The sequence below is a fragment of the Nyctereutes procyonoides genome, unplaced genomic scaffold (assembly GCF_905146905.1).
Source record: "Nyctereutes procyonoides isolate TBG_1078 unplaced genomic scaffold, NYPRO_anot_genome, whole genome shotgun sequence".
Lineage (NCBI taxonomy): Eukaryota > Metazoa > Chordata > Mammalia > Carnivora > Canidae > Nyctereutes > Nyctereutes procyonoides.
The window spans coordinates 3073567-3099684 of record NW_026575044.1 but is presented as its reverse complement, the minus strand read 5'-3'; the positions used below and the strand labels follow the sequence as shown (position 1 = coordinate 3099684).

The following is a 26118-nucleotide window of genomic DNA, read 5'->3' as shown; positions in this document are numbered from 1 at the left end:
TCTGTGTAAACTGTGCTTAAGAAGGGATTGACTTTATGGTGAATGACGCTGGGAAAGTGGAATTGGTATGTCTCATATTAGGAGCTTAGCTGCATTTTGAAATCCTACAGTTTGACTGAAATGAAGAAAATTTGGCTTAGGTTGCATTCTTTAATGATCACATTCAATTACAGAGAACAAAATCATTTTAGTGTAAATAAAGTAATTATTAGAGACCCTATATCATATGTTGGCTCTTAGACAGAAATGTTAAGGAGATAGAGCTATGTGTGGGCTCCTTGTCTCTGCAGAGATCTTTAGAGTCTTGGAAAGACAGAAGTTCATGGAAGGAACTCTGTTCTCTTTAGTTTCTGCCTCTCAGTAATCCAAGGTTTAACTGTTTTTCTCTGCTGCTTCCAAGACAATATACATTTTTAGAGAGAACATGTATGCATTTATTCATTCATTCACTCATTCTTGAGCTCTTCCTCTGAGCTATGCACTAATTCTAGGAGCTGTGGATACAGCAAAGAACAGAAATCCCTCCTTTATGGTCTAATGGGGAGCAAGGTTATTTCAGTCCCTAATACTTCCCAGAGTAATGTTCTTTCTTCTGATTGAGAAACTTTGTAAAGAACATAGTCCATTTGATCTTTCATTGCCAGGAATAAGGAAATGGGAACTTGTTTTATTCCTTTGTAGGAGTGATGACTTACAAAAGGCCTCCCGTGGGTTATGAAGTAGCATTAGCTGTGATGGAGGAGCAAGAAGCACAGCAGTAGAAACAGGGAGGATGAGAGTTGGAGGTGAAAAGCACGTGTGTTCAGTACTCTTACTGACACATTCACCTGAGGTGTAATTTGTTTTGAGGTATTGTTGACAAATGTCAGTGTGAACACCCCCTCACTGGTAGTAATGAGCTCAGGCTTTGGCAGGCCTGGGTTCAAATCCCAGCACCATTACTTAACTTGGAAAAGCAGTTTATTTATTTTTTATTTTATTATTATTTTTTAAAGATTTATTATTTATTCATGAGAGACAGAGATTGAGAGAGAGGCAGAGACACAGGCAGAGGGAGAAGCAGGCTCCATGCAGGGAGCCCGACACGGGACTCGATCCCAGGTCTCCAGGATCAGGCCCTGGGCTGAAGGCGGCGCTAAACCGCCGAGCCACCGGGGCTGCCCGGAAAAGCAGTTTAATCTTGCTAAACATTATTTATCACTTTGGTAAACTGGATAATAACAATTGTAAGGAAATGATTATGTAAAGTGTTTAGCACAGTGTCTGTTACATAGCAAGAGTCCATAAATGGTAGCTGCTATTATTATTATGATATATTATATCTCAAATGTCAAGGGAACTAAGTTAATATTGAAATACCAAGACCAAAATATTAGACTAGATATATGCTAAGATACTATCAAAAGATATATATTAGGTATTATTGAAATACCAAGACTAGATATATTGTTTATTTTTATTTTTTTAAAGATTATCTATTTATTCATGAGAGACACAGAGAGAGAGAGAGAGGCAGAGACACAGGCAGAGGGAGAAGCAGACTCCATGGACGGAGCCCAATGCGGGATTCGATCCCGGGTCCCCAGGATCATGCCCTGGGCTGAAGATGGAACTAACCGCTGAGCCACCCAGGCTGCCCCTATATATATTGTTTAAATATTTATATTTGCTTTATGATCTAAACAAGTTGATGGTTATGTTTGTTTATTGCCCTAAAAAATCAAGTAACTGTTTTCTAGGCAAAACTGTTAGAACTTTGTTGCTTAATCCTCAAAATAACCTTATATCATAGGCATTCTTATCCTCATTTTGCGGATGAAGAAATGGGTTCAAGATCTTAAAGTATGTATCTCTTAACAACATGATACCAATGTGGTAGCTTATTGTTAAGCATGTTTGTTAGGGGAAGATCATCCTATAGGAACATTTTCTGCTTTTGACTTTCTTGATATGTAAGGATTTTTTAACCTATATCATTACTTGGGATTTTAAATTATTTAATTCTTCACCTTTTCTGAAAACAAAAGTCCTGCTATGTATAGAAAATATATGCCCATGGAAGAGAATATATTTTATATGAATAATAAGAATGTCACAGAATGAGACATTAGAATGAAGCCTTTCCTTTTGGCCTTAAATTCTTGCCTTTTAATTGCTGGAGGCTGGTGTGTGTGTGTGTGTGTGTGTATGTGTGTGTGTGTGTGTGTGTGTGTAGCGTTTCTCACCCTTCTTGGGTTGTTTTGCCTATTACTCTGTGAGTTGTAGCATAGTGTAAGAGAAGAAAGTCAGTCATAGACTTGTACTGCCTAGATTCAAATCCAGCCTTGCTATTTATTAGCTGGGCCACCCTTGGAACATCTCTGAGATTATGGTGTAAGAATGTTATGAGGTCAGATGCTTGATATGTACCTGACAATATGTGGTCGTTTTCTTCATTCCAGTTAAAAAATAAATTTACTTTCCAGGAGACTAGAAGTGGAAGACTGCCTCTTCTAGTTGTATTGCCTTTTAGGAATAGAATGTGTATGATGTCCATGCATTTAAAAAAGCATTTTTAGGGATCCCTGGGTGGCTCAGTGGTTTAGCGCCTGCCTTCAGCCCAGGTTGTGATCCTGGAGTCCCGGGATCGAGTCCCATGTCAGGCTTCTGCATGGAGCCTGCTTCTCCCTCGGCCTGTGTCTCTGCCTCTCGCTCTCTCTTTCTCTATGTCTTTCATGAATAAATAAATAAAAATTAAAAAATATAAAAATAAAAAAGCATTTTAAAAAAAGATTTATTTGAAAGAGAGCGAGAAAAAGAGATAGCTGGAGCCGGAGGAGGGGCAGAAGGAAAGGGGAAGAGAGAATCTTCAAGTTGACTCCCCACTGAGCCTGGAACTAGATAGGCTCGATTCCAGGACCCTGAGATCATAACCTGAGGTGAAACCAAGAGTCAGGTGCTTAGCTAACTGAGCCACCCAGGTGCCCCTAAAAAAAGGCATTTTTTTAAAAGCATGTTGGAACATTTGCAAATTCATTCAGTGTAAATTAATATTTTGAACTATTTTCCTCTTTCCTTTTTTTTACTGTAATAAAAAACATATTACAAAATTTGCCATCTTAACAATTTCTATGTATATTAACTTAGTGTTAAGTGTAATCATATTGTTGTGCCATAATTTCCAGAACTTTTTCATGGTGAAAAACTGAAACTCAGTATCTGTTAAACAATAACTCCCCACTTCCTCCTCCCCCAGCCCCTGGCAACCACCATTCTATTTTCTGTTTCTATGAATTGGACTACTCTAGATACTTCAGATAAGAGGAATCATACAATATTTGTCTTTTGTGACTGGCTTATTTTCACTTAGCATGGTGTCCTTAAGGTTCATCAGTATAACACGTGTCAGACTTTCCATCCTTTTTAAGGGTGAATAATATTTCTGTATACTTGTATACCATATTTTATTTATCCATTTATTCATCAATGAGCATTTGGGTTGCTTGTCCTTGGCTATAATAGTGCTATGAACATAGGTGTGCAAAAATCTCTTTGAGATCTGGCTTTTAGTTTTTTGGTTATATACCCAGAAGTGGAATTGCTGGATCACATGACAATTCTATTTTTAATCTTTTGAAGGGTGTGCAAAAATCTCTTTGAGATTTGGCTTTTAGTTTTTTGGTTATATAGCCAGAAGTAGAATTGCTGGATCACACGACAATTCTATTTTTAATCTTTTTTTAAATTTTTTAATTTATTTATGATAGTCACAGCGAGAGAGAGAGAGAGAGAGAGAGAGGCAGAGACACAGGCAGAGGGAGAAGCAGGCTCCATGCACCAGGAGCCCGACGTGGGATTCGATCCCGGGTCTCCAGGATCGCGCCCTGGGCCAAAGGCAGGCGCCAAACCACTGCGCCACCCAGGGATCCCTATTTTTATTCTTTTGAAGAACCTTCATACTGTTTTCTACAGTGACTGCACCATTTTATATTTCCATCAACAATGTATGAGGAATTTTGATTTGTACTTCTCTAATGATTAGTGATGTTGAGCATCTTTTATATGCTTATTGGCCATTTATATATGATCTTTAATATCTTCAGCTTTTCAAAGTACATTTTTAAGGGGGACTGTATAGACTTAAACATTGGAAATGAATGGACTTTGTTAAGTCTAAGGCAAAAGGAACAATAGAAGTATTGTATCCTAGTTGATAAAGTTTTTTTTCACAGGGGTATGGGTTAACAATTCTTTTTTTTTTTTTTAAGATTTTATTTATTTATTCATGAGAGACACACAAAGAGAGGCAGAGACATAGGCCGAGGGAGAAGCAGGCTCCCTGCGGTGAGCCTGATGTGGGACTCAATCCCAGGACCCCAGAATCACAACCTGAGCCAAAGGCAGACTCTCAGCCACTGAGCCACCCAGGTGTCCCTGGGTTAACAATTCTGATATTATTTCATTTTGCAAGATGAAAAAGTTCTGGAGATCTGTTTGACATCAATGTGAGTATAGTCAACATTACTGAATTATAAACTTAAAAATGGTTAAGATGGTAGATCTCATGTTACATAGTTTGGCTGCAATTAAAAAAAAAGTTAAACATAGAGATACCATATAACATGCAATTCTGTTCCCTTGGTTTACACTCAAAAGAATTGAAAACATATCCATGCAAGAACTTGTACCCCACTGTTCAGGGCAGCATTTTAATAGCATAATAGCTAAAATGTGGAAAACACCCAAATAATCATCAGTGGATAAGTAGAACTGGTGTATCTAGACAGTGGAATATTATTTAGTCTTGAAAAATGAGTGAAATGCAATACGTGCTGCAACATGGATGAACCTTGAAACATGCTAAGTGAAGGAAGTCAGACACAAAACACACATGTGTGATTCCAGAATGATTTACAGAGAAGGCAAATTCGTAGAAACAGAAATTAGAGTAGTGGTTTCCAGGAGCTAGGGAAAGGAGGGAATGAAGAGTTACTGCTAATAGGTATGGGAGTTTCTCTTTGGGATAATGCAGTGTTCTGGAGTTAGATAGTGGTGAGGAATGTACAATCTTGTGAAAATACTAAAAACCACTGAATTGTACACTTTCAAAATGTGAATCTTGTATAGTATTGAAGTAATATCTTAATTTTTAAAAAAAAATCACTGTATAACAGCAACTTCACTATATGTTCCTAATGGTATGTACTATAGAAACAAAAAGAAAATATTTTTTCTTATATGTATTACGTATATATAAAGATAAATATATATCTTTACACACACAAACCACTTAATTTTTTTTTTTAAAGATTTTATTCATTTATCATGGAAGAGAGAGAAGCATCAACACAGGCAGAGGGAGAGGCAGGCTTCTTGCAGGGAGCTGACGTGGGACTTGATCCCAGGACTCCAGGATCAGGCCCTGGGCTAAAGGCGGCGCTAGACCGCTCAGCTACCCGGGCTTCCCAAACCACTTAATTTTTAAAGAGGAAATTTTTAAGAAGGAAATTTAACATAGGGTTCTTAGCATTTACCATTGATTAACTTTATACGATAAACTAAAAATATTTTTATAAGTCGAGTAATTTCCTTATCATAAGCCTTCATCTGATGTGAGGGAGGTCCTATTTGAAAGAGGTGAGTAGGACTCACTTTTCTTGTAAGGTATCAAGAATGTTTGTAGTATCCCATATCTTTTTTAAGCCAATAACTCAGAAAACACGAAGGTACAGTTTAATGAATTGTGAAATGTAGCCACCCAGGAAAAGAAATAAAATGCTGCAAGCGCCCTCCAGCAGGACCCTTCCTGATCACAATTCTTTTTAAAAAATATGTTCTAGTATGATTTGAATTTTTTTACTTTAGCCTTTATTTCCTTGGAACTAGTGTGCATTGTTGTTTTACAGCTTTGGCCTCATTTTCAGTATCTGGAGTCCCTAAGGTCTTTTATTGTCTTGTTATTTCTGTTAGTTCTGGTTTATGGTGTCTGGGCTCCTAATACATCTCCTTATTTTTGTTTAAATCCCAAAATGATGGGATCCTTGGGTGGCGCAGTGGTTTGGCGCCTGCCTTTGGCCCAGGGCGCGATCCTGGAGACCTGGGATCGAATCCCACGTCGGGCTCCCGGTGCATGGAGCCTGCTTCTCCCTCTGCCTGTGTCTCTGCCTCTCTCTCTCTCTCTCTCTCTCTCTCTGTATGACTATCATAAATAAATAATAATAATTTAAAAAAAATCCCAAAATGATGATTTTTTTTCCTCAGAAGAGATTTTTGTCATTTCTAACAGTCACCTGAGGATATATATTTTTTAAATATTTTATTTATTTATTCATGAGAGACACACAGAGAGAGGCAGAGGCACAGGCAGAGAGAGAAGCAGGCTTCCTGTGAGGACCCCGATGCAGGACTCGATCCCAGGACCCCGGGATCACAACCTGAGCTGAAGTCAGACATTTAGCCACTGACCCACCCAGGCGTCCCCATCTGAGGGTATTCATGTCAAGGACATAGTTCTACAAACATTCTGTAAAGATAGTAAATGTTGTAGGTTTTGAGGTTTATAGAGTTTATGATACAGCTGCTCAGCTGTGCTACTGTAGTTGAAAGCAGCCGTAGACAATAAGTAAATTAATAGACAGGGCTTTGTTTTGTAAACTTTTACTTAGGAACATGGAAATTTGAGTTTCAGATAGTGAAATATATATGAATTCATATATATATTCATAAAATGAATTTGAATTTCATGTGTCATGAAATATTCTTTTTAAAAAATTTAGCTGCTTTTTCCAGTTATTTAAGAACAGTAAAAATGATTCTTAGCTCACAATTCATGCAAAAATAGGTGATGGACCACATTTGGCCACATTTGGCCCAAGGTTTGGGACCAGTATTTGAATTTACTGGGCTGGTAGTATAGGAAGTTGTGAAACCAGTATTGCATTAGAAGGTATCATCCCAAGATTGGGAGGGGCGCAGGGAATTCTCCCCATTCCTTCCATTGAGCAGCAATGGAGCCAAAAACCTAGCAGAGCTGAGCTTCTCCCCTAGATCAGCCATTCCAGATACCTCCAGGCCCAAACCAACCAACTCCAGGCTCACTTGCACTTTTTCTGGGCTCCAGTCCTCTTTCAGAGCTCAGTCTAGTAATTCTTCGGCATTTTGACCATTTGATGTTTTTAAAAAGTTACTGTTTTTCATCCAGGTTTTAAGTTGTCTTCAGCAAGAGGATTTGTCTGGGTTTTTTATTCTGACATTGTTAGAAGCCAGAAGTGTTTGATCTGTTTTAAGTGTAGCTGTTAGTTTTGGGGTTTTCCCTCTTTTCAGATTCCTGAGTTTAGGGAGGACATAAATAGAATTGAAGAAGAGAAAAGAGAAAAAGAAAATATGTTTTAAATGTATTTGTTCTTACAAATGAAGAAGATAGTGTGAATTAAATATAATGAATATCCCTAACCCATGTTTTATCTAATTGTTTTCTTTCTCTTTCAAATATTTTATAAGAATGTTTTCTATTTTATTTTTACACTTTATATTTTATAAGAATATTTCATAAGTAAATGGCAAAAGCTATAGATTCATTTTCACTGGTCACTTATGAAGGTATATATGAAATACTAGTGAAATATTAGCCTTTTACTAATGAGAAAATTGATAGAATGGTTGATTTTTTGGAAGTCAGGTGTTTTTATAAGGAGGATCTTACAAATGTGTTTCTTTGTAAAGCTAAATAAAAAGTAAGGAATTAAGGGGATCCCTGGGTGGCTTAGCGGTTTAGCGCCTGCCTTCAGCCCAGGGCATGATGCTGGAGACCCAGGATCGAGTCCCACATTGGGCTCCCTGCGTGGAGCCTGCTTCTTCCTCTGCCTGTGTCTCTGCCTCTCTCTCTCTGTCTCTCATGAATAAATAAATAAAATCTTAAAAAAAAGTAAGGAATTAAGAAGTTGTGTTTATTTAATATTGACTAAAGTTTTATGCTCTTGGGCAGTCCTAGAAGCACCAGCTTTTGTCTTAAATAGAATACAAACATACAGGTGACCAAGACGTTGGTTGTATGCTGCCCTATTGCCGCTCCTCATCTCCCTTCCCACTCCCAGTTTTCTCCTTTGTATGTAGTCTCAGGTCTGCTCCAGATACATTTTGGAATAAAATTACAGAGAGCTTTAGCTCTCTGTGAGTGAGTGAACATGGAAGAATTATGGACATTTTTTCACCTCTTGGAACTCCTATACACACTGCTACTTTCTTTTTATCATAATCTTTCCCCTCTACATCATATAATACTCCTTTAGACTATTCCCCAGTCCATATAGTCTCTTGAACATCCTTTATCATGTTCTTCTAACTCTCAGTTTTCTCAAACTACTCTCCATTAGGTAATGCTATCCATGAGTCAAACAAACTATTTCCTCATGAAGACTATGTAAAGTAAAATAATAGCTACTGTTTATTGAACACCTGTGGCTTGACAAGCATTGTTGTGTTTACTTATGATACAACTATGTCAAAGAATAGAAAAGCTGAACATTTTTTAGTGAAATTGGGTGGAGTAAGGAATGATCTCAGATCATACTCTACAGCTGTTAGGAGACACCTGGACTTAGTGAGCTGCGTATATGACCTGTCTTATTAACATTGTTGATCCTCTTGTTAAGTTCTGAATATGTGTGCCTGTGAGCCCCAAAATAATATAGTGGAAAAAATGGCCAGCATCGTCTAAAGCCCTTGGAATGCTAGGAGTTTTTCCCTCAGAATTTCTCTGAAAGTTCTTATTTACCTCATTATTTAAACTACTATTTGTTTGTAAGTTCAGGGGAGCAAGGCTGGGAATCTAAAATATGTAACAAGATTCAAATGGGAATTTTTAAAGTTCCAGACCAGTGTCTTAAAAGTGGACTTTCACAGCACAAAACTGCTTTGGATGTCTATGACAGTAGTAGTTCATCACACTGATTTTCAGATGATTAATTTTTTCATAATCACAACAGAACGCTTGATTTTAATTTGACTTGTATGAAAGATGATGAATTTTGACTCTATGTTTTGTGAAGCTATAGTTCCAGCCATCTCTAGTATCTTTTTTTCAGAAACAAGGAATATAGCTCCTCTTTTGTGTCTACTGATGATAGCCAAACGTAGAACTGTGTGTCTGTCTATGCAGAAAAGGCTAGTAGGAAAGCTTTTCTTCTGTGTCTAGCTTTATAAATGTTTATGTGTTCCTTCTTAAATTTTTTCTTTCAGGTCGTACCTACAACAGATCATATAGATACAGAGAAATTGAAAGCCAGAGAACAGATTAAATTTTTTGAAGAAGTTCTCCTGTTTGAGGATGAACTTCATGATCATGGAGTTTCAAGTCTGAGTGTTAAAATTGTGAGTACTATGATTTTTGCTTCAAATTAACTACTTTCTTCCATTCTTACCATTGGTCAGAAATATAAGCCTCACTTAGAATCAGACTGTCTTAATATGGTATCATGTGAAGTATCACTTGTGTCTAGAGTACATCTTCATATCCACTACAAAGTTCACAAAATCTTGGTATACTCCTAAGACTTTAGTTTAGCAGAATACTTTCTTTTAAGAGGTGTCTGGCTACTTTGTAGTTTGCTTACTATTTAACTTGAATGAAAATTATGACTTAATTTTCACTGTTGAATGAAATACTATATAATGAAAGGATCTGCAGACAGCACCATGGATGTTAGAATTTCAGTGTACCAGAAATAGCACTTCCATCTTCAGCACAAAGGCGGAAACCAGAAACGACATTTGTAAATTCCCTTCTCCCTTTGTATTCTTTTCTATCTGGAGGACACACCACTTCCATTTACAATGTTATTGGTGGAACATGTTTAAAAAGAATAACAGGGGCACCTGGGTGGCTCACTGAGTTAAGCATCTGCCTTTGGCTCAGGTTATGATCCTGGGGTCCTGGGATTGAGCCCCATGTCGACCTGCTGGCTCAATGGGGAGTCTGCTTCTCCCTCTCCCCCCTGCTCTCTCTCTCTCTCTCTCACTATCTTTCTCTCTTTCAAGTAAAATAAAAAAAATTTAAACCTTTTTAAAAATTAATTAAAATAATTAATTAAAAAAAAGTAATACATAGGTCATTAGAAGTTACTTCTATGTGTTTACAAGTAGTTCATAATTGGGGTTCTAACACTATAGAAAAACTTCAACTGAGACTTTGTATTACATGCCTTATCCCTCAAGACCAAGCTAAAATGTCATGTCCTCTGTAAGGCACACAGCAGCTCTCCTAGGCAGAATTAAGTCTTCCTCTGCCAGACCCCTATAAATGCTTTTTTAAAACCCCTCGATTATAGCACTTACCATAAGGTCTGTCAAAGACAGGGCTCCAGCATCAGCAATTGTTCTTAGAGCATGATTGTAGATGTTGTGATTGAAATGATAAGGAATGAAAACAATAAATCAAAATAGCAATATGTTTTAAAGTCAAGTTTTTCTATACAATCACAATTTTAGAATTATAATGAACATGTAAAGAATCAGTTAGTTTAGTTTCTTTGTTTTGTAGACAAGGCCCAAAAGTTTAGTTTATCTAAGGTCATGAAACTAATTAGTGACAGTTTTCTTTGTACCATCTGATATATATCATTATTCTACCATTAGATAATTGTTTTATTAGTACCTTACTCCCTTGTTCACCTATAACCCCCCCCCTAATTTAGCTTTTGTCATTTAGATTTGTTCACTTTTCCAACTTACCCAGTCATGCACCTTTCCACTTGCCTACCCACCTACTATGACTAATTGACTATGTGGACTGTTCCTTATGAGTTCCTATATTTGGGTGCATTTGTATCCAACTAGGTGGCTATTCCTTGATGTATACAAGTGGGTAGTTATATGGGGAGCACATGTGTTTTTGTGGATGAAGGAGTGGGAGAGGATGGGCCTAAATTATGTTTGTACCAGAGTAATAGTGACTAAGTCTCAAACTGAAGGGTAACATCATCTTAACATGTTCTTTTTTTTTACCTTGTATAACTCTTTATTTTTTTTACAACATATATTTATTTATTTGAGAGAGAGAGCGAGCGTGCACAGGTGCAGGGAGGGGCAGAGGGAGAGAAAGAATCTCAAGCCAACTCTGCACTGAGCTCCATAGCCCCACGTAGGGCTCAATCTCATGAACCTTAGATCACGACCTGAGCCAAAACCAAGAATCCAACGCTCAACAGATTTCACCACCCAGACACCTTTGACCTCCCCTTGTCTTGTGTAATTTTAAAAGTTATGTGTGATAGGGTTGTATTTTAAGAATGCCTGGAACGATTTCATTAGAATAGTGTCTGTTTTGGGTTGGTTTCTTTCTAACAACCTAACCCATAGTGCTATAAATAAATGCCATAGCTCCTGGTTTAGTGGTAGGGTATGAACAGATGAAGTTCCCTTTATTTTTAAAAGGTTTTATTTATTTATTTTAAAAGAGAATGTTTGCAGGAGAGCAGAGGAGGGACAGAGGGAGATGGAGGGAGATAAGCAGACAGAGGAGCCAGAGGTGGGGCTTAACACAGGGCTCCATCTATTGCAAGACCCAGAGATCATGACCTAAGCCAAAATCAAGACCCGGATGCTCAACCGACTGAGCCACCCAGGTTCCCCCCCAAATGAAGTTCCTTCTATAGAAGCAAAGACTAGCCCGGTAAATATAAACATAGTTTATGGTGGTGCCTGGGAAGCTAAGGAAGCAGAGCTTTTCAAGAAGGTCATGAAGGTCAGTATCATGCAGTAAAGAGATCTTAGAATGGGATGGTGTTCACTAGACTTGTTTATTGGTTTTAGCAAGTAAGATAATTGTTATTCATGCTGGCAAGTGCAGTTTAGGTTACATGGTGGGGGGGAGGGTGGTAAGTGAAAGATGTGGAGGTGGAGACAAACTTCCAAAAACCTTCCCTGGTTGAAAAGAAACAGAAAATGTCTAAGAGAGGACAGGAGGTTGATGGAGGTGTGCATGCTTTTTGTTTTTTTAAATATGGGGAAGACTATCATGTTCAGGTACTCACAGGAAGGAGTCATTGTGGAGAGAGGGGAGAAAATGAATGGAGTGAGGTTTCAGAGGAGGGGAGTAAGAGGAAGGCTTCGAGCTGTGTGTGAGGCACCGGATTAGAAGAACTACAGTCTTCTCCTCCTACGTGTCTTCTTTACTCTCACACTCAAAATGCTTCTGACAGATGTGTAGGTTTTTTCCTCACACCAAGAATTCTATGACATTAATGCGGTGTCCTACAATGTAACTTACTGTCTACTTGGAAATAGTGTCAGATCCCACAGGTTAAGGGCTTAAACCCACAAGACTACCATCCCCAACCCTACCTCTTCAGTGCCAGCCATAAGTAGTAGGTTTTCAGATTACCCACAACTTTTGTCCATTTGGCTACAAATTAGAGGTTTCCATGACGTCTTCCCTTATTTTTTTTTAAGATTTTATTTATTCATGATAGACACAAAGAGAGGTAGAGGGGAAAAGCAGGCTCCCCATGGGGAGCCCAATGCAGGACTCGATCCCAGGACCCCAGGATTCATGCCCTGAGCTGAAGGCAGACACTCAACCACTGAGCCACCCAGGTGTCCCCTCTCTTCCCTCGGATTTGATTATTTGCTAGTACAGCTCACAGAACTGAGGGAAGCTGACTTACGTTTACCAGTTTATTAAAGGATCTGGTTACAGAGATATAGACGAACAGCCAGATGGGAGATACATGGGAAGTATGGGATGGTCCCACGTGCAAGACCTCTGCCCATTTGGAATTGGCATACATTACTCTCCTGGTATATATATGTGTTCACCAACCTGGAAACTCTCTGAACCCCATACTATCAGGATTTTATGGAGGCTTCCTCACATAGGTATAGTCAATTATTAACTACATTTCCAGCTCCTCTCTTGTCTCTGGAAAGTGAGCATGGGAACTGAAAATCCAAGCTTCTGATCATGGCTTGGTCTTCCTGGGGACAATTCCCCGACCCAGGTGCCCACTTAGATTTGCTTCATTAGGACAAAAGATGTTCCTAAGTGTTCTTATCACTTAAGAATTTATTTATTTTTATTTTTTTATTTTTATTTTATTTTTTTTATGACAGTCACAGAGAGAGAGAGAGAGAGAGGCAGAGACATAGGCAGAGGGAGAAGCGGGCTCTATGCACCGGGAGCCCGACGTGGGATTCGATCCCGGGTCTCCAGGATCGCGCCCTGGGCCAAAGGCAGGTGCCAAACCACTGGGCCACCCAGGGATCCCCTCACTTAAGAATTTAAAAGCGTTATAGAAGCCCTCTGTCAGGCACCAGAAGCAGAGACCAATATATATATTTTCTATTATTTTACAGACACCGTGTTAGATACTTATCTATATTATATCATTTATCCTTATGGAAATTCTACACAATAAGCAGAAATGGAGTGATCCCTGGGTGGCGCAGCAGTTTGGCGCCTGCCTTTGGCCCAGGGCGAGATCCTGGAGACCCGGGATCAAATCCCACATCGGGCTCCTGGTGCATGGAGCCTGCTTCTCCCTCTACCTGTGTCTCTGCCTCTCTCTCTCTCTCTCTCTCTCTCTCTCTCTCTGACTATCATAAAATAAATAAAAATTTTAAAAAAAAAGGCAGAAATGGAGGGTCAGAGATATTTAGTAACTTGCCCAAGATGAATCACAGTAGATCAGTTTGACTCTGCCTTGGCTCATAATATTCTAGGATCTAGATCATGGGAGGAAAGAGTAGCCTTAGATAGAAGAGATGTTTCTTCCATGGTGATAGGAGGAAAGGGGGGACAGGATGTAGGTAAGCCTGCCTCTAGTCTGTGATGCCCAAACCTGGAATTTTATCAGAATTACCTAGGCAGATTCAAGATTTATTTATCCCTTAACACTATGGGACAAAGAATATTTCTTCTCTGACTATCCATAGTACAATTGCTGTATGCATGTTGACTAGAAAGCTGGGTAGACACGTGGAAATGGAGAGAATAGGCCAGGAAAGGTTTTATAGAGAAGCTGATCCCGATCTGAGTCTCAGGTGTATAAATTACCCAGTCAGACCAGGGAGGGACCTGGTAGTAGAACACACTGATACTGAAGTATTTTCTGAACTGGTTGTTTGTGAGAATCGCTAATAGCTTCAGGCTGTCACATTATCAAGAATGAAGTAGGACAGTCATTTCCAGAGCCCTTGTTAGGTCCTTTCCACTGAAGCTTGCTTGAGGCCGGCCACTTAATTGGCCTTTTACAAAGAGTGTTTTCTGACTTAAAATCTACATTTTTCCCAATTGCTTTCAGATAAAATGTGAACCATCTCAGATTATTTTTAGTTTAACAGAGCTCTCCAAGGAACTTCTAAAAATAAGTATAAAATTTTAAGGACTACTTTTTATCTTTGCCTGTGGCTAGGAGTTTGGGGGTATGGAATAAACAGCTGATCCTTGAACAGCGTAGGAATTGGGGATACCAATAATCCTCCCTCAGAAGTTGAAAAATCTTTGTATAACTTTTGATTCCCCCCCAAATATAACTACTAATAGCCTACTGTTGACCGGAAGTCTTGCTGATAACATAAACAGTTGATTGCACGTATTTTGCATATTATATGTTTTATATACTGCATCTTTACAATAAAGTAAGCTATAGAAAAGAAAATGTTATTAAGAACATCATACGGAAGAGAAAATACATTTACAGTACTATACTGGTATTTATTTAAAAAACGGCATATAGGTGGACTCGCACAGTTCACATCTTTGTTGTTCAAGGGATAACTGTATAGATACCTTTCACTTTCAAAACCTTCTTGGAATCATCTGGGATAATGGTAATAATATTCATTGCCTTTATTTGGTATTTTAACCTTGGCCAGAAAACTGCTAAAAAGCTCTTGTTTTAGAATTGTAAAGCTTGTTGCTTATGAATGTTTGGTTTTTCAATTTCTATAGTAATTATAAAACACTCTGAAAAGAAACGATCCTGAAATGTGGTAGCCACTTATGTTAAGCAAAGTAACTTCCTTTAGATTCCTGATATTGTTAGATGGAGCCTTTTAGGTTGCTTTTAATTTATTTAATTGTTTCAGGGTTTGAAGTGTTTTTACCATCTTAATTTTTAATTCGAAACCTAGACAATTTTAATTAAAAAGAAAAATTCTTGTGGCACAGCTCCCCAGGGAGAAAGAGTAGATTTAGAGTTCTGTGCACCGTGAGGTCTGAGATGTTTTTGGATTTGCTTTAGTGAGTTTCTGAGGAGTTTTGATAATTTTGTGTGAGTGGTATTACCTATATCTAATTGTAAGATACTTCAGAAATTAGTTTTTGTTTTGTTTTCTAAATTAGCTTCTTTTGTAATGTTTGTTTTTAGGTTAGGATTTTGTGTTCTAATACACTGTCCTTGGTAGGGTTTACTGTTGATAGGACTCCTCTGACAAAGATCTAAAGAAAATCTATTTTCATGCTAATAAGTAAATTTTTAAGTTTCAGAGGAAATAAATTTCCCATCTCCCAAATACTGACAGTGCTATTATGTTCCATAATGGTGTTTACAGCTAATGGTTAGTTCTGTTCTGAGTATAGAGTGAGGAGGGAATGTTGTCCATCTTCTGCTTCTATGTTTTACTTAAGAATCCAAGAGTCTGAGTATGCCAGGTAGGAACATATCTTTCATCGCTGGGGGACAAAATATTCCACAGTGCCTCTGCAGATGTAGCTTTTGTTGGAATGTAGTCCTATTGAAATGTCATATTTTACAGAGACAGAGCCTAAGAAATTGTTTCTTCACATCCCCTGTTTTTATAGATGAAGGAGACCTTGGGTGGTTTAGCTAATAATTTGCTCTAAGTTAGTGGTTCTCAACCTGATTACACTCATTGCTCCACTGTTGTTTTACCAAATACTTTAAGCACCCCCTCCCTTTTACTACCTTGAAATGAAATTCATAGATAATATAACCTACTTTCTTTCCAATAAATTAACATAATGTCCTAATTATAAAAGAGAAATAAAGGGAAATTGATTTAGAATAAAATACGTAATTTGGTCTGTAAATGCATAATATGACTGCACTAAAGACATAAAGTCGTCAGGGGCTTACATTTGCATAATGAATCACTGTGAATATGACAGTAAGAAGTGTAGGCTGGCAGAGGTGTGAGGTGTCAGTCAGTGACTCTCATAACACAATCACTGCCATTGGTGATGGCGATTTTTTAAAAAAATGGTGAACAACCCTAAAATAAAGTTCCAAGTAAAGCCAAGTATAATCTGTCCTTGATTTACAAGGTAATTGCGTTCCTGGAAATTGAGTGAATTTTGCATTTATATATAATATGGAATTAAATTCCAAGATCAGATCAATATAAATTGTTGTTTTGTTTTGTTTAACCCATATGAATGCCAGGTTAAGATATTTGGAAGTTTTGTGGGATGCAGGATTGAATTTTGTTTATAGGATTGTCTTGTACATTTTAGAACATCTAACATCTCTGGTCTTATTCTGCAAAATATTGCAATTGCTCATCATTTTGATAAACACCCTCAAAAATTTCCAAATATTCCCCTACAAGAGAACTATTGCCTTAAAATATACAGTTGAATTGTGGAAATGGGACTAGAACCTGGTCTTCTAATTCCTAGTCTCTCCTCTGTGTGCTGAAATGATACTTAAGCTTATGTCCTGTGTTGTACCCAGTGTGACTGTTAATAACTAATTTGGAAATCTGAAAAAATGTTACCAGTCTTTCCATTCTTTCCAGTAATTACAAATAGCACTCTGTCAAGTAATGATCTGCTTCCTGGTCCGTGTGTTGTGACACAGCAAGTGGTCACAGCTCAGGTTCTTCCTCCAAGATCTTCTTTATTCTAAGTCTTGCTTTTTCAGTCTGTTGTTGATAATCCTATCAGAGGGCAGTATGACTGAACCTTTTCCAGAAAAGATAGCTCTAGGGATCCCTGGGTGGCGCAGCGGTTTGGCGCCTGCCTTTGGCCCAGGGTGCGATCCTGGAGACCCAGGATCGAGTCCCACGTCGGGCTCCCAGTGCATGGAGCCTGCTCCTCCCTCTCCCTGTGGTCTCTGCCTCTCTCCTCCTCTCTCTCCAGACTATCACAAATAAATAAAAATTAAAAAAAAAAAAGAAAAAATAGCTCTAGCCTGTCTCATTAGCAGTTGCTAATAAGCACTAGCTACTACTACTAGCTACTTGTCTAGGCAGTAGGGACACAGTGATGGCACAAAACAGATATTCTCACTGATATGTTGCCTACAGTCAAGTGGAGGGACGTGGGCTGTAAGCAAGTAAACCCACAAACAGATATAGCTATAAATCTGTTAATTTATAAGGAAGAGAAGATAACGAGAAATTGACTGTGATTATGGAATGGTAGGAAAGGCTTCTCTGTAGAAGTGACATTTATACTGAGCTCTGAAGACAAGTGTTAAGTCTAGCAAAAGCGTGCCTTATGGTCCTAAGGCAGGGCACCTGGGTGGTTTGGTCAGTTAAGCTTCGGCTTTCAGCTCAGGTCATGATCTCAGGGTCCTGGGATAGAGCCCCGCATCAGACTCTGCACTCAGTGGGGAGTTTGCTTGAGATTCTCTCTCTCCCTCTACCCCCCACCTCCCACCCTCCCCACCCCCCGCTCTCTCTATCAAATAAATAAATCTTAACAAAAAAAGGTCCTAAGGAAGGAGAGCTTAGCCTGTGGCTGGTGACTGTCTAGGCAGTAAAGCCACTATTATTAGTGGGTTATCTTGTTATTTCTTTATTCTTCATTAATACTGCCCTGTCCTTGTATGGAGTTGTAGGTAGTTCCCTGAATATATCTTCCTATTTGATGCCTCAAAACTTTGTATACCTACTTTTTCCTCTTTGTGGAATTCTCCTTCCCACCCCAGCTCTTCCTTCCATGGTCACTTGGCACTGCCTTCTCTTTCTCCAGCCGACTTAGGTACTTCTTTCTTTGAGTGCTTATTGAACCCGTGCATACCCCTGTTACTATAGCTACCACATCATTTTTCTCTGTTTCCCTCTTGATAAACTTCCTGATGATTGGGATTGTATCTTTTTATTTATATAAATTCAAGACCTACTATAGTAAGAACTGGACAGTTAATAGACAAATATTTATTTAGTAAATGGTCAAGCATTTTTTTTTAAAGAAATGGCCTTTATTTTTTTTTTTAAGTAATCTCTACCCCCAACATGGGACTTGAACTCATGACCCTGAGATCAAGGGCTGTATGCTCTACTGACTAAGCCAGCCAGGTTCAGCCAGGTTCCCCCAACATTTTTCTCTTCTGTTCTCTTCTTTTTCCTTTCCTTTTCCTTTTTCCTTTTTTCCTTTCCTTTCCTTTCCTTTCCTTTCCTTTCCTTTCCTTTCCTTTCCTTTCCTTTCCTTCTTCTTTCCTTCTTTATTAAAAAGAGGGAGAGAGATGGTGGGGAGGGACAGAGGGAAAGAGAATCTTAAGCAGGCTCCATGCCCAGTGTGAAGCCCAATATGGGTCTCGGTCTCATAATCCTGAGATCATCACCTAAGCTGAAATCAGGGATTGGACACCTAACCAACTGAGCCACCCAGCTGCCCCAAAATACTCTTTTTGAAGATCTAAAACACTATCCAGCCCCTCTTTCCCTGCCTCCAGGACCAACCTCATGCTCTATGCTATTCCTGGCTTTCTCACTTTCTTCAATTGTGTATACTTGGAAAACAAATGTGTAGATATGACACAGATGAAAGATGTTAAGAACATATAATGATCTGATAAATCAGTCTTTGGCAGTATAAAATAGTACTTAATTGGTTGCGCTGAAGTAGACCATTCCATTTAAGGTCTTTTCTCTTTATTTTATTTTTTATTTTTTTAAATTTTCTCTTTATTTAATGTAAAGTGAGTAAGAGACAAGCAACGACAAAGAAATAGGTTATTTCATTTTGGTATTACCGGTGTTGACATTTACTGTAAGTACTGTCAGTTTTTAAAGTGAACATTGTAATTTGCACTTTGCTTAGGTATTTTTAAAGTCTTTTTTAACTTCAATATATTTTGACCTAAAAAATATTTTTCTATTGTAAGAAATTGAAGCCAGGATGTTTATATTATAATACAATATATTGAACCTTATTTGAAGCTATGACAAAGAACCTCTAGTTTAGAGATTTCTATATACTGCTTATTCAGCCTTCCTCTGATGCCTTTGAAAAAAAATTATTTCAAAAAAAAATTATTTTCTTTTAGCAGAGTAATAACATTTAATTTTCATTAAAATACTACCTTACTGTTTTTTCAGAGAGTAATGCCTTCTAGCTTTTTCCTGCTGTTGCGATTTTTCTTGAGAATCGATGGGGTGCTTATCAGAATGAATGACACAAGACTTTACCATGAGGTATTTATTCTTATATAATGAATATACTAGTTGATGTTGGGCTTGTTCATGTTGTTTCATTGAGAATTTGAAATGAAATAATGCTTTATATTTTATGGCAGTCATTCTAACCTTTAAGATTGGGTGTTCTACATTTACTGTTGACTGCCCAGTTAATGAAATATCACATCTTTTCTGAAAATTCTGTTAGCTAAAAATGTTTTCTAAAGACACTCCCCAGTAGGGGATGTCTGATGCTTCTAAAAAAATCTCATGTATACTTGATCTGTGTTTATGAAAACTGTTCCCTCTTACCTTTATCATATGTATTGTTTATATAATATCTTGATATTAAAAATACCAATCACATGGCCTCCTGATATTTGTATCACATAATCATTTTGGTAGTTATTCTAAAGTTTCAAAGCTCTGTACTTCATTTGTAGAAACTATTGACATACAAGGTTTTCAAAAAAGTGTTAAAAAAAGGGAGGCTTAAACTGAGTCATGGAAATTCTAGTAGCTTATAGCAGCCTATCCTTTTGGAATGGATTTGTAACCTCTGATTTGGATCATTTAGAATGGTGAATTAGAGAAGAGATACCAGTGTCAGTAGGGCAGTGATAGTAACAGTGAACTCTCATAACCACCCTATGAAATAAAAACTGTCATTATTTCTGTTTATAGCTGAGGCATCTGTAGCAAAGAGATTAAGTTCTACAGTTAATAGGTGGCAGAAGTGAGATTTGAACCCAATAGGATGGGGTTGAATTGGTGTTTTCCCAAATCCTGCTCTTGGGGATAGGTGGATTTTTTCCCTTGAAATAACATGGTAACTGTGATCTTTTTCTTTTTAAAAGTGGTACCAAGGTACTAAAGATAGACTGCATTTTTCTGCCTCAGAAAAAGATGAAATCTAAATTTTATGCTTTAAATCAACAGTATTTCTTAGGAATGTATCCTAAAAACATTCTCATATATAGTAATCCACAAATATTAATCAGGCAATTGTATATATTTTACACGCACACACACATGGATGTTCATGGCAATGCTATTGTTTAAAATAGCAAAAAGGAGAGAAGGAAGGAGCTTCATAAGGTCCACTGAATGGACACCAATATGAATTATTTAATTTACATCCATGTAATAGGAAAGTATACATCTGTTAAAATTAGTGGCAGAGAGTAATACTTAACTGATGTATAAAGATATGCCTCTCAGTGTTGAATTTTAAAAAGTGAGTATGAATCTATATAAAATTTTGTATAGAAATTTCTAAATGTTAAGGATAGTATTATCTATAGAAGCTGTGGTTGCTCTATACTTTTCTATTATCTGATTTTTTTAGTGAACATTAATCTTTTTATTTCCTTTCCTTAATATAAAAAATTAAAATATGTATCTATTGATTAAAATTTTAAGAGACTTTAATCTTGTGTGATTTTTCTTATATTGAGTAATGTTCCACCAAAAAACAAATTGTAATAAATTGCTTTCTAAAACCTAACTTTGAAAAGTTGGAAATGAGAAAAATTGAAGTACCAAATATGTGACTTCTTAAATAAGGAATTTGATAAGAATTTTGTAGAAATGGGAGAGAATAAAATTTGTTTAGCCTTTTTTTTTAAACATGAGAATAGCCATGATTATGAAGGTAGATGATAATACAGCTGAAGGAAAAGATGCCATTCAAACATTAAGTAGTATTAAAATCTCTTGCATTTCGCGTTTGCAAATATACATATTTTTTCAAAGTAAAACTTGCTTATGTTTCTCTTACATGGTAATTATTAAATCTGTTTACATATGATAATCACTGATTTACAGAGATTGGCATTAGTAATTCAGAATTCTTGTGAGAATTCGTTATCTCACTGCAGAATTAGATATTCTTGTCAGACTCCATACTGCTTTTGCAACCTGTCCTGTTGTCATAGGCAGTTTTGTGTAACAGAAAGGATTTTGTAACCATAGAAATAGATTTATTCCAACCCTCTTTTATTTTTCAACATAGGCCGACAAGACCTACATGTTACGAGAATATACGTCACGAGAGAGCAAAATTGCTAATTTAATGGTACGGTATTTAATATCAGCTTTTAGAAGTCGACTTTTAATGTTTCATTTTGTATGTTTCCATCCAAATCTGTGTCCCTAAATTTTATCGATTCACCTAATAAGCCTCTATGGGATAAATCCTCCTGGAGCATAACTTTTCTGAACTCACTTGCAATGCAAAACCAGTTCCAGTTGGTATAGGTACCAGAACCATTATCTGATCTAATTTCCACATTTTATTCTGGAAAATGTGACTCACTCTGTGTCATGCAACTGTTTGGTGGTGGGTCTGCACCTGGGACCAGCTGGATGCTCTTTCCATGTAACACTTTGTCACCCTATAATTTCTACCCAGTCTATGTTTTTATTCTTAAAATGTGGTAATTCTATACCATACCTTGTTTTGGCCTAATTTCCTTTTTTTTTTTTCTCCTCTGGGACTTGTGAAGGGCTTCTACAAGCCTGTAGGATTCTATAATAGGTTGCTTCAAAAGTGATACCTTTTTGCAAATTCGTTATTAATCTTTTTTCACTTGTAGTGCTTATTTCTGTATGGGTTAGGAAAGTTGCTTAGAGTCCACGGTAGACCACATTCTGGGCTCTATGTGAAGGCTACTGCTTTCTTTCTTTTTTTTTAATTTAAGATTTTATTTATTTATTCATGAGACACACAGAGAGAGGCAGAGACATAGGCAGAGGGAGAAGCAGTCTCCTTACATGGAGCCTGATGCGGGACTCATTCCCCTGACTGGGATCACACCCTAAGCTGAAGGCAGATGCTCAACCGCTGAGCCACCCAGGTGTCCCTGAAGGCTAGTGCTTTCAAGGTACAAAAGCAGGAGGGAAAGGGGATTAGATGAAGGTGTCATAAAAAAAAATTTTTTTTTAAAGTAGGTACCACACTCAGCATGGGGCTTGAACTCATGACCCTCAGTACCACACTCAGTGTGGGGCTTGAACTCATGACCCTGAGTTTAAGACCTGAGCTGAGATCAAGAGTCAGACGCTTAACCGACTGAACCTCCCAGGTACCCCAAGATGGATTAAATTCTTAATACATCTGTGAGAGCATTATAAATAACATCTCCCTATGAGCTTTGAGGGGCTCATTCAGTAAGAGGTCTGCATGATTCAGTAACAAAAGATACCTATTATCATTAGGAATACCTTATGATGCTCTGTTTTCTAATGTATATATTACAGCTCATTTTAACATTGGTGTGCTGGGGTGCCTGGGTGGTACAATGGTTAAACAGCCGGCTCTTGATCTCAGCTCAGGTCTTGATCTCAGAGTCATGAGTTTAAGCCCTCTATCAGGCTGTATCAGCCTCTGCCCTCAGCATGGAGTCTGCTTGAGATTCTCCCTCTGCCCCTCCCACTAGTTCTCTCTCTGAAATATATAAATCTTTAAAAAACAAAATAAAATCGGTTGAACAATGCTTGATTCAATAAATGCTTGAACCAAAGCATTTCCAAAAAGTACCAGTGTAATAACTGAATATGTGCTAACCTAGTTTGTATGTGTTTCCTAGCATGTTTCACCTTCCCTCTTCACGGAACCTAATGAAATATCACAGTATTTACCGATAAAGGAGGCAGTTTGTGAGAAGCTACTATTTCCAGAAAGAACTGATCCCAACCCTGCAGACTCACAAGAAAGTAGACCTGTGGAATAGAATGTGCTACAGTATATATTCACCATGGAATTTGACTGGAGACCTTAGCTATTTGGAGGGGAGGGGGTATTTTTATTATGAGAATTAATGGCCTCATTTGTGTGCAGATTTTCTGTAGCCTTAAAGGAAAAAAAAGAAAGGATTGTTCCAGGGAGGTTCACTCAACTGTTGTTTGTGCTGTCTGTCTTCCAGTTCATATTCCAGATTTGTATTTTCTGGAGTTAAATTCGGATTTCTAAATTATTACAAAGTGGGATCTCACTGGTAGTGATGTGTGTATGTCTCTCGAGCAGTGGGCTCAGTCTGCACCCATCATGAAACACTGTTTCCGCCCCAAGGAGGTTACTGTAAATCACAGAAACACAGCACCTGCTGACTCTCATGGGATTCCTGCTCGTGCATGTTGATGTACCAGCTCTTTACTTTGGGCTTTTTGGTGTTTATTCGTACTTCTGGAGAGTCATGAGTTGCCTTTTAGGAAATTGATGTCATACTTTAATGATCTTTACCCAAAATAAATTTAAAAAAAAATTTCCCCTCTAAATTTAAATTGGCTTTTGAAGTCTTTGAGAAAATTTCAGACACAGAACTGAATCATCCAGGGTTCTGGCAAACCGAAAGTGGTGTATCCACGGAAACACCTGAACGTGCTTTGCCACCCACAGGTAGGATGTCAGAGCTGTCCTTCCTCCACCTTTAGGTGCTTTTTCTTATGTGTGGTTCTACTTGTATGGACATTTTTTTACTTCATTTTCCATGCAACCTTGGAATGAATAAATCCATTGAATATTGAATTTATATTGTTGTCTATCTAATTTATTAGCTAAATTTTGTCACAAGTGATTTTGGTATTTGTTTGCCTTCTGCTACATCACCTGCAAAGTATAGGAAATCAGGATTTTGTTGGCTTTAAGAAAATACATGGCATGTTCACTGTATATTAAATACACCTGTATGTAATGTTTTAGGGCAGAAAAGTGTATATATTGTACTCAGCTTTCTGTTGTATTTTATTTGCCATGCAGATTTGAACAGAATAGACTCTTTATTCATACAAGATATAAGAAATGAAAAACTTATAAGAATATTCATTAGTTGAAGTTTCTGGGCAACATCATTATATATATACTTAACTTGAATCAGTTGTCTTAGTCTCTGAGTCAGGTTTAGATTACTTATTTTGAGAATCCATTGTTTAAAATTGTGGGAAATTAAAAGAATTGACCTTTTTTATAGAAGATAGGAAGTTGATAGGATGAGTGTATTTCTGGAAGCTCCTCCAGTTTATTCCTGTGGAGAATACCCAGGAATAAATATTTGCCCATTGCTAAATAAGACATATGCCGTTTTATATTTATTTGTTCCAAGTATCTTTTTGTAAGAAAAAAATAAACAATAAGGAATTACTGACCTATGTTTTGCTATTTCATTTATTTCAGTTTTTCCTGAAGCTTAATTTTAAAAAATGGTTTGGTATACTTTTTTCATTTGTGGTTTGTTTTGAACTTGGTCAGCATTATAGCCAGATTCTGTAGTCAGATTATCATAGAAATCTAAAGATAGTTCAGAATATAATCTCCCAGTGTAGCTTTTGGGCTCTTGTTCCTTTTCCTCTGCCTTCCCTACAGCCAGTACTTCTATGGATGTTTTAATCAGCCAGTGTTTGCTGTATGGTGGGTTGTTGTTTTTGAAAATAGAGATACCTGTCATTAGTATCATTCCGTTTAGTTTTAAGTGAAGTGCCATGTATCCAATACTGCACTAGGTACAAGGGATTACAATAATGAAGAGCTAGAGTATATATATATATATATATATATATATATATATATCTTCACAGAAGTAAAGTTTAATGAAGGAAACAAGGTAAAAATAATTACAAATTTTAACAACTCTGATGGAAATAATACTGATTTCATGGGCAGCCCCTGTGGCTTAGCAGTTTAGCGCTGCTTGCAGCCCAGGGCGTGACCTGGGAGACCCTGGATTGAGTCCCACATCAGGCTCTCTGCATGGAGCTTGCTTCTCCCTCTGCCTGTGTCTCTGCCTCTCTTCTCTCTGTGTCTCTATGAATAAATAAATAAAATCTTTATTAAAAAAAAAGGAAATACTGATTTCAGAAAATAACAAAATCACCTTTAGGAGAGGTAGTCAGAATTCTGCTTCTGAACAAGGAGTAGAAAGCTTCAAGAGACTGTCACTCCTAACTTCACAAGGAAAAAAAGCTGGATAATCTGCAGAGTTACAGTTTTTCTTGAGCATGTCAGAGAGCTGAAGTTGGGGGACAAGGCAGACCGAATCCCAGAGGGTGATAAGCCCTCCAACAACAGGTGGGACACACACACTTTTCATTTTAGAAAGAAGGGTTAAAGAACAAAGTGTCCGCTATACAAGCAGCTAAACATAATCTAGAACATTAAATTCCTAAAGGAATTTAAGAACTTGGAATCCCTGAGAGTTTCAAATAAGGGGACTTAACACACACAAGTTCTTTCCCAATGCCTACACCAAGTGCTCACAAGAAACACTGGGCCAGGGCAGGGGACCAGAAAGTCCCTGTTAGTGGTTCAGGCATACAGGAGGTAATTGGCTACTGCTGAGAAACCCTGCCCACTTCTCCAGACCCTTTTCGTGAAGGATGCAAAAGCTTTAGGCTGCTGAGGGAGGTGCTCCAAATCATATCACCCTTACTAGAGGAGAGGCAGAAATATAGTATTTCTAGAGGAGGAATAAAGACGACACCCACTTGTTTCTGGGCATGGGAAATATTCTGCCTTTGGACACAGGCAAGGAGCCATTATGGCTGGAGAAGGAGTACAAATATCCTCCAACCTTGGCGGAGGGACAGAAAAACCTGGGCCCAGGATCCTACATAGATAATTTCATGCCCGTGGGTTGGGCATGAAGTTTACACAACAGTACAATGCACACTGTCTTCAAGTGTATACAGAACATTTACCAAGGTAGAGAATATTCTAGGCCATAAAACAAAGTCATATGAAGTTTGTTCTCTGACCATAACAATTAAACCAGTAAAATCCAG

At 37.7% G+C, this 26118-nt stretch overlaps 1 protein-coding gene across 2 annotated transcripts in view; it reads left to right on the top strand.

The window, feature by feature from the left end:
• Positions 1-26118, top strand: part of TIPRL (TOR signaling pathway regulator) — a 37244-nt gene that overhangs the window by 7882 nt on the left and 3244 nt on the right. The window contains exons 4-7 of one of the 2 annotated variants that reach the window (XM_055324305.1): positions 9217-9348; positions 19264-19359; positions 21356-21418; positions 22932-24489. In XM_055324305.1, the coding sequence (XP_055180280.1) occupies positions 9217-9348; positions 19264-19359; positions 21356-21418; positions 22932-23075 (435 nt within the window). In that variant the 3' untranslated portion in view covers positions 23076-24489. Of the gene's footprint in view, positions 1-9216; positions 9349-19263; positions 19360-21355; positions 21419-22931; positions 24490-26118 lie in introns of those variants that run through there. The other variant, XM_055324306.1, reaches the window with a different exon arrangement.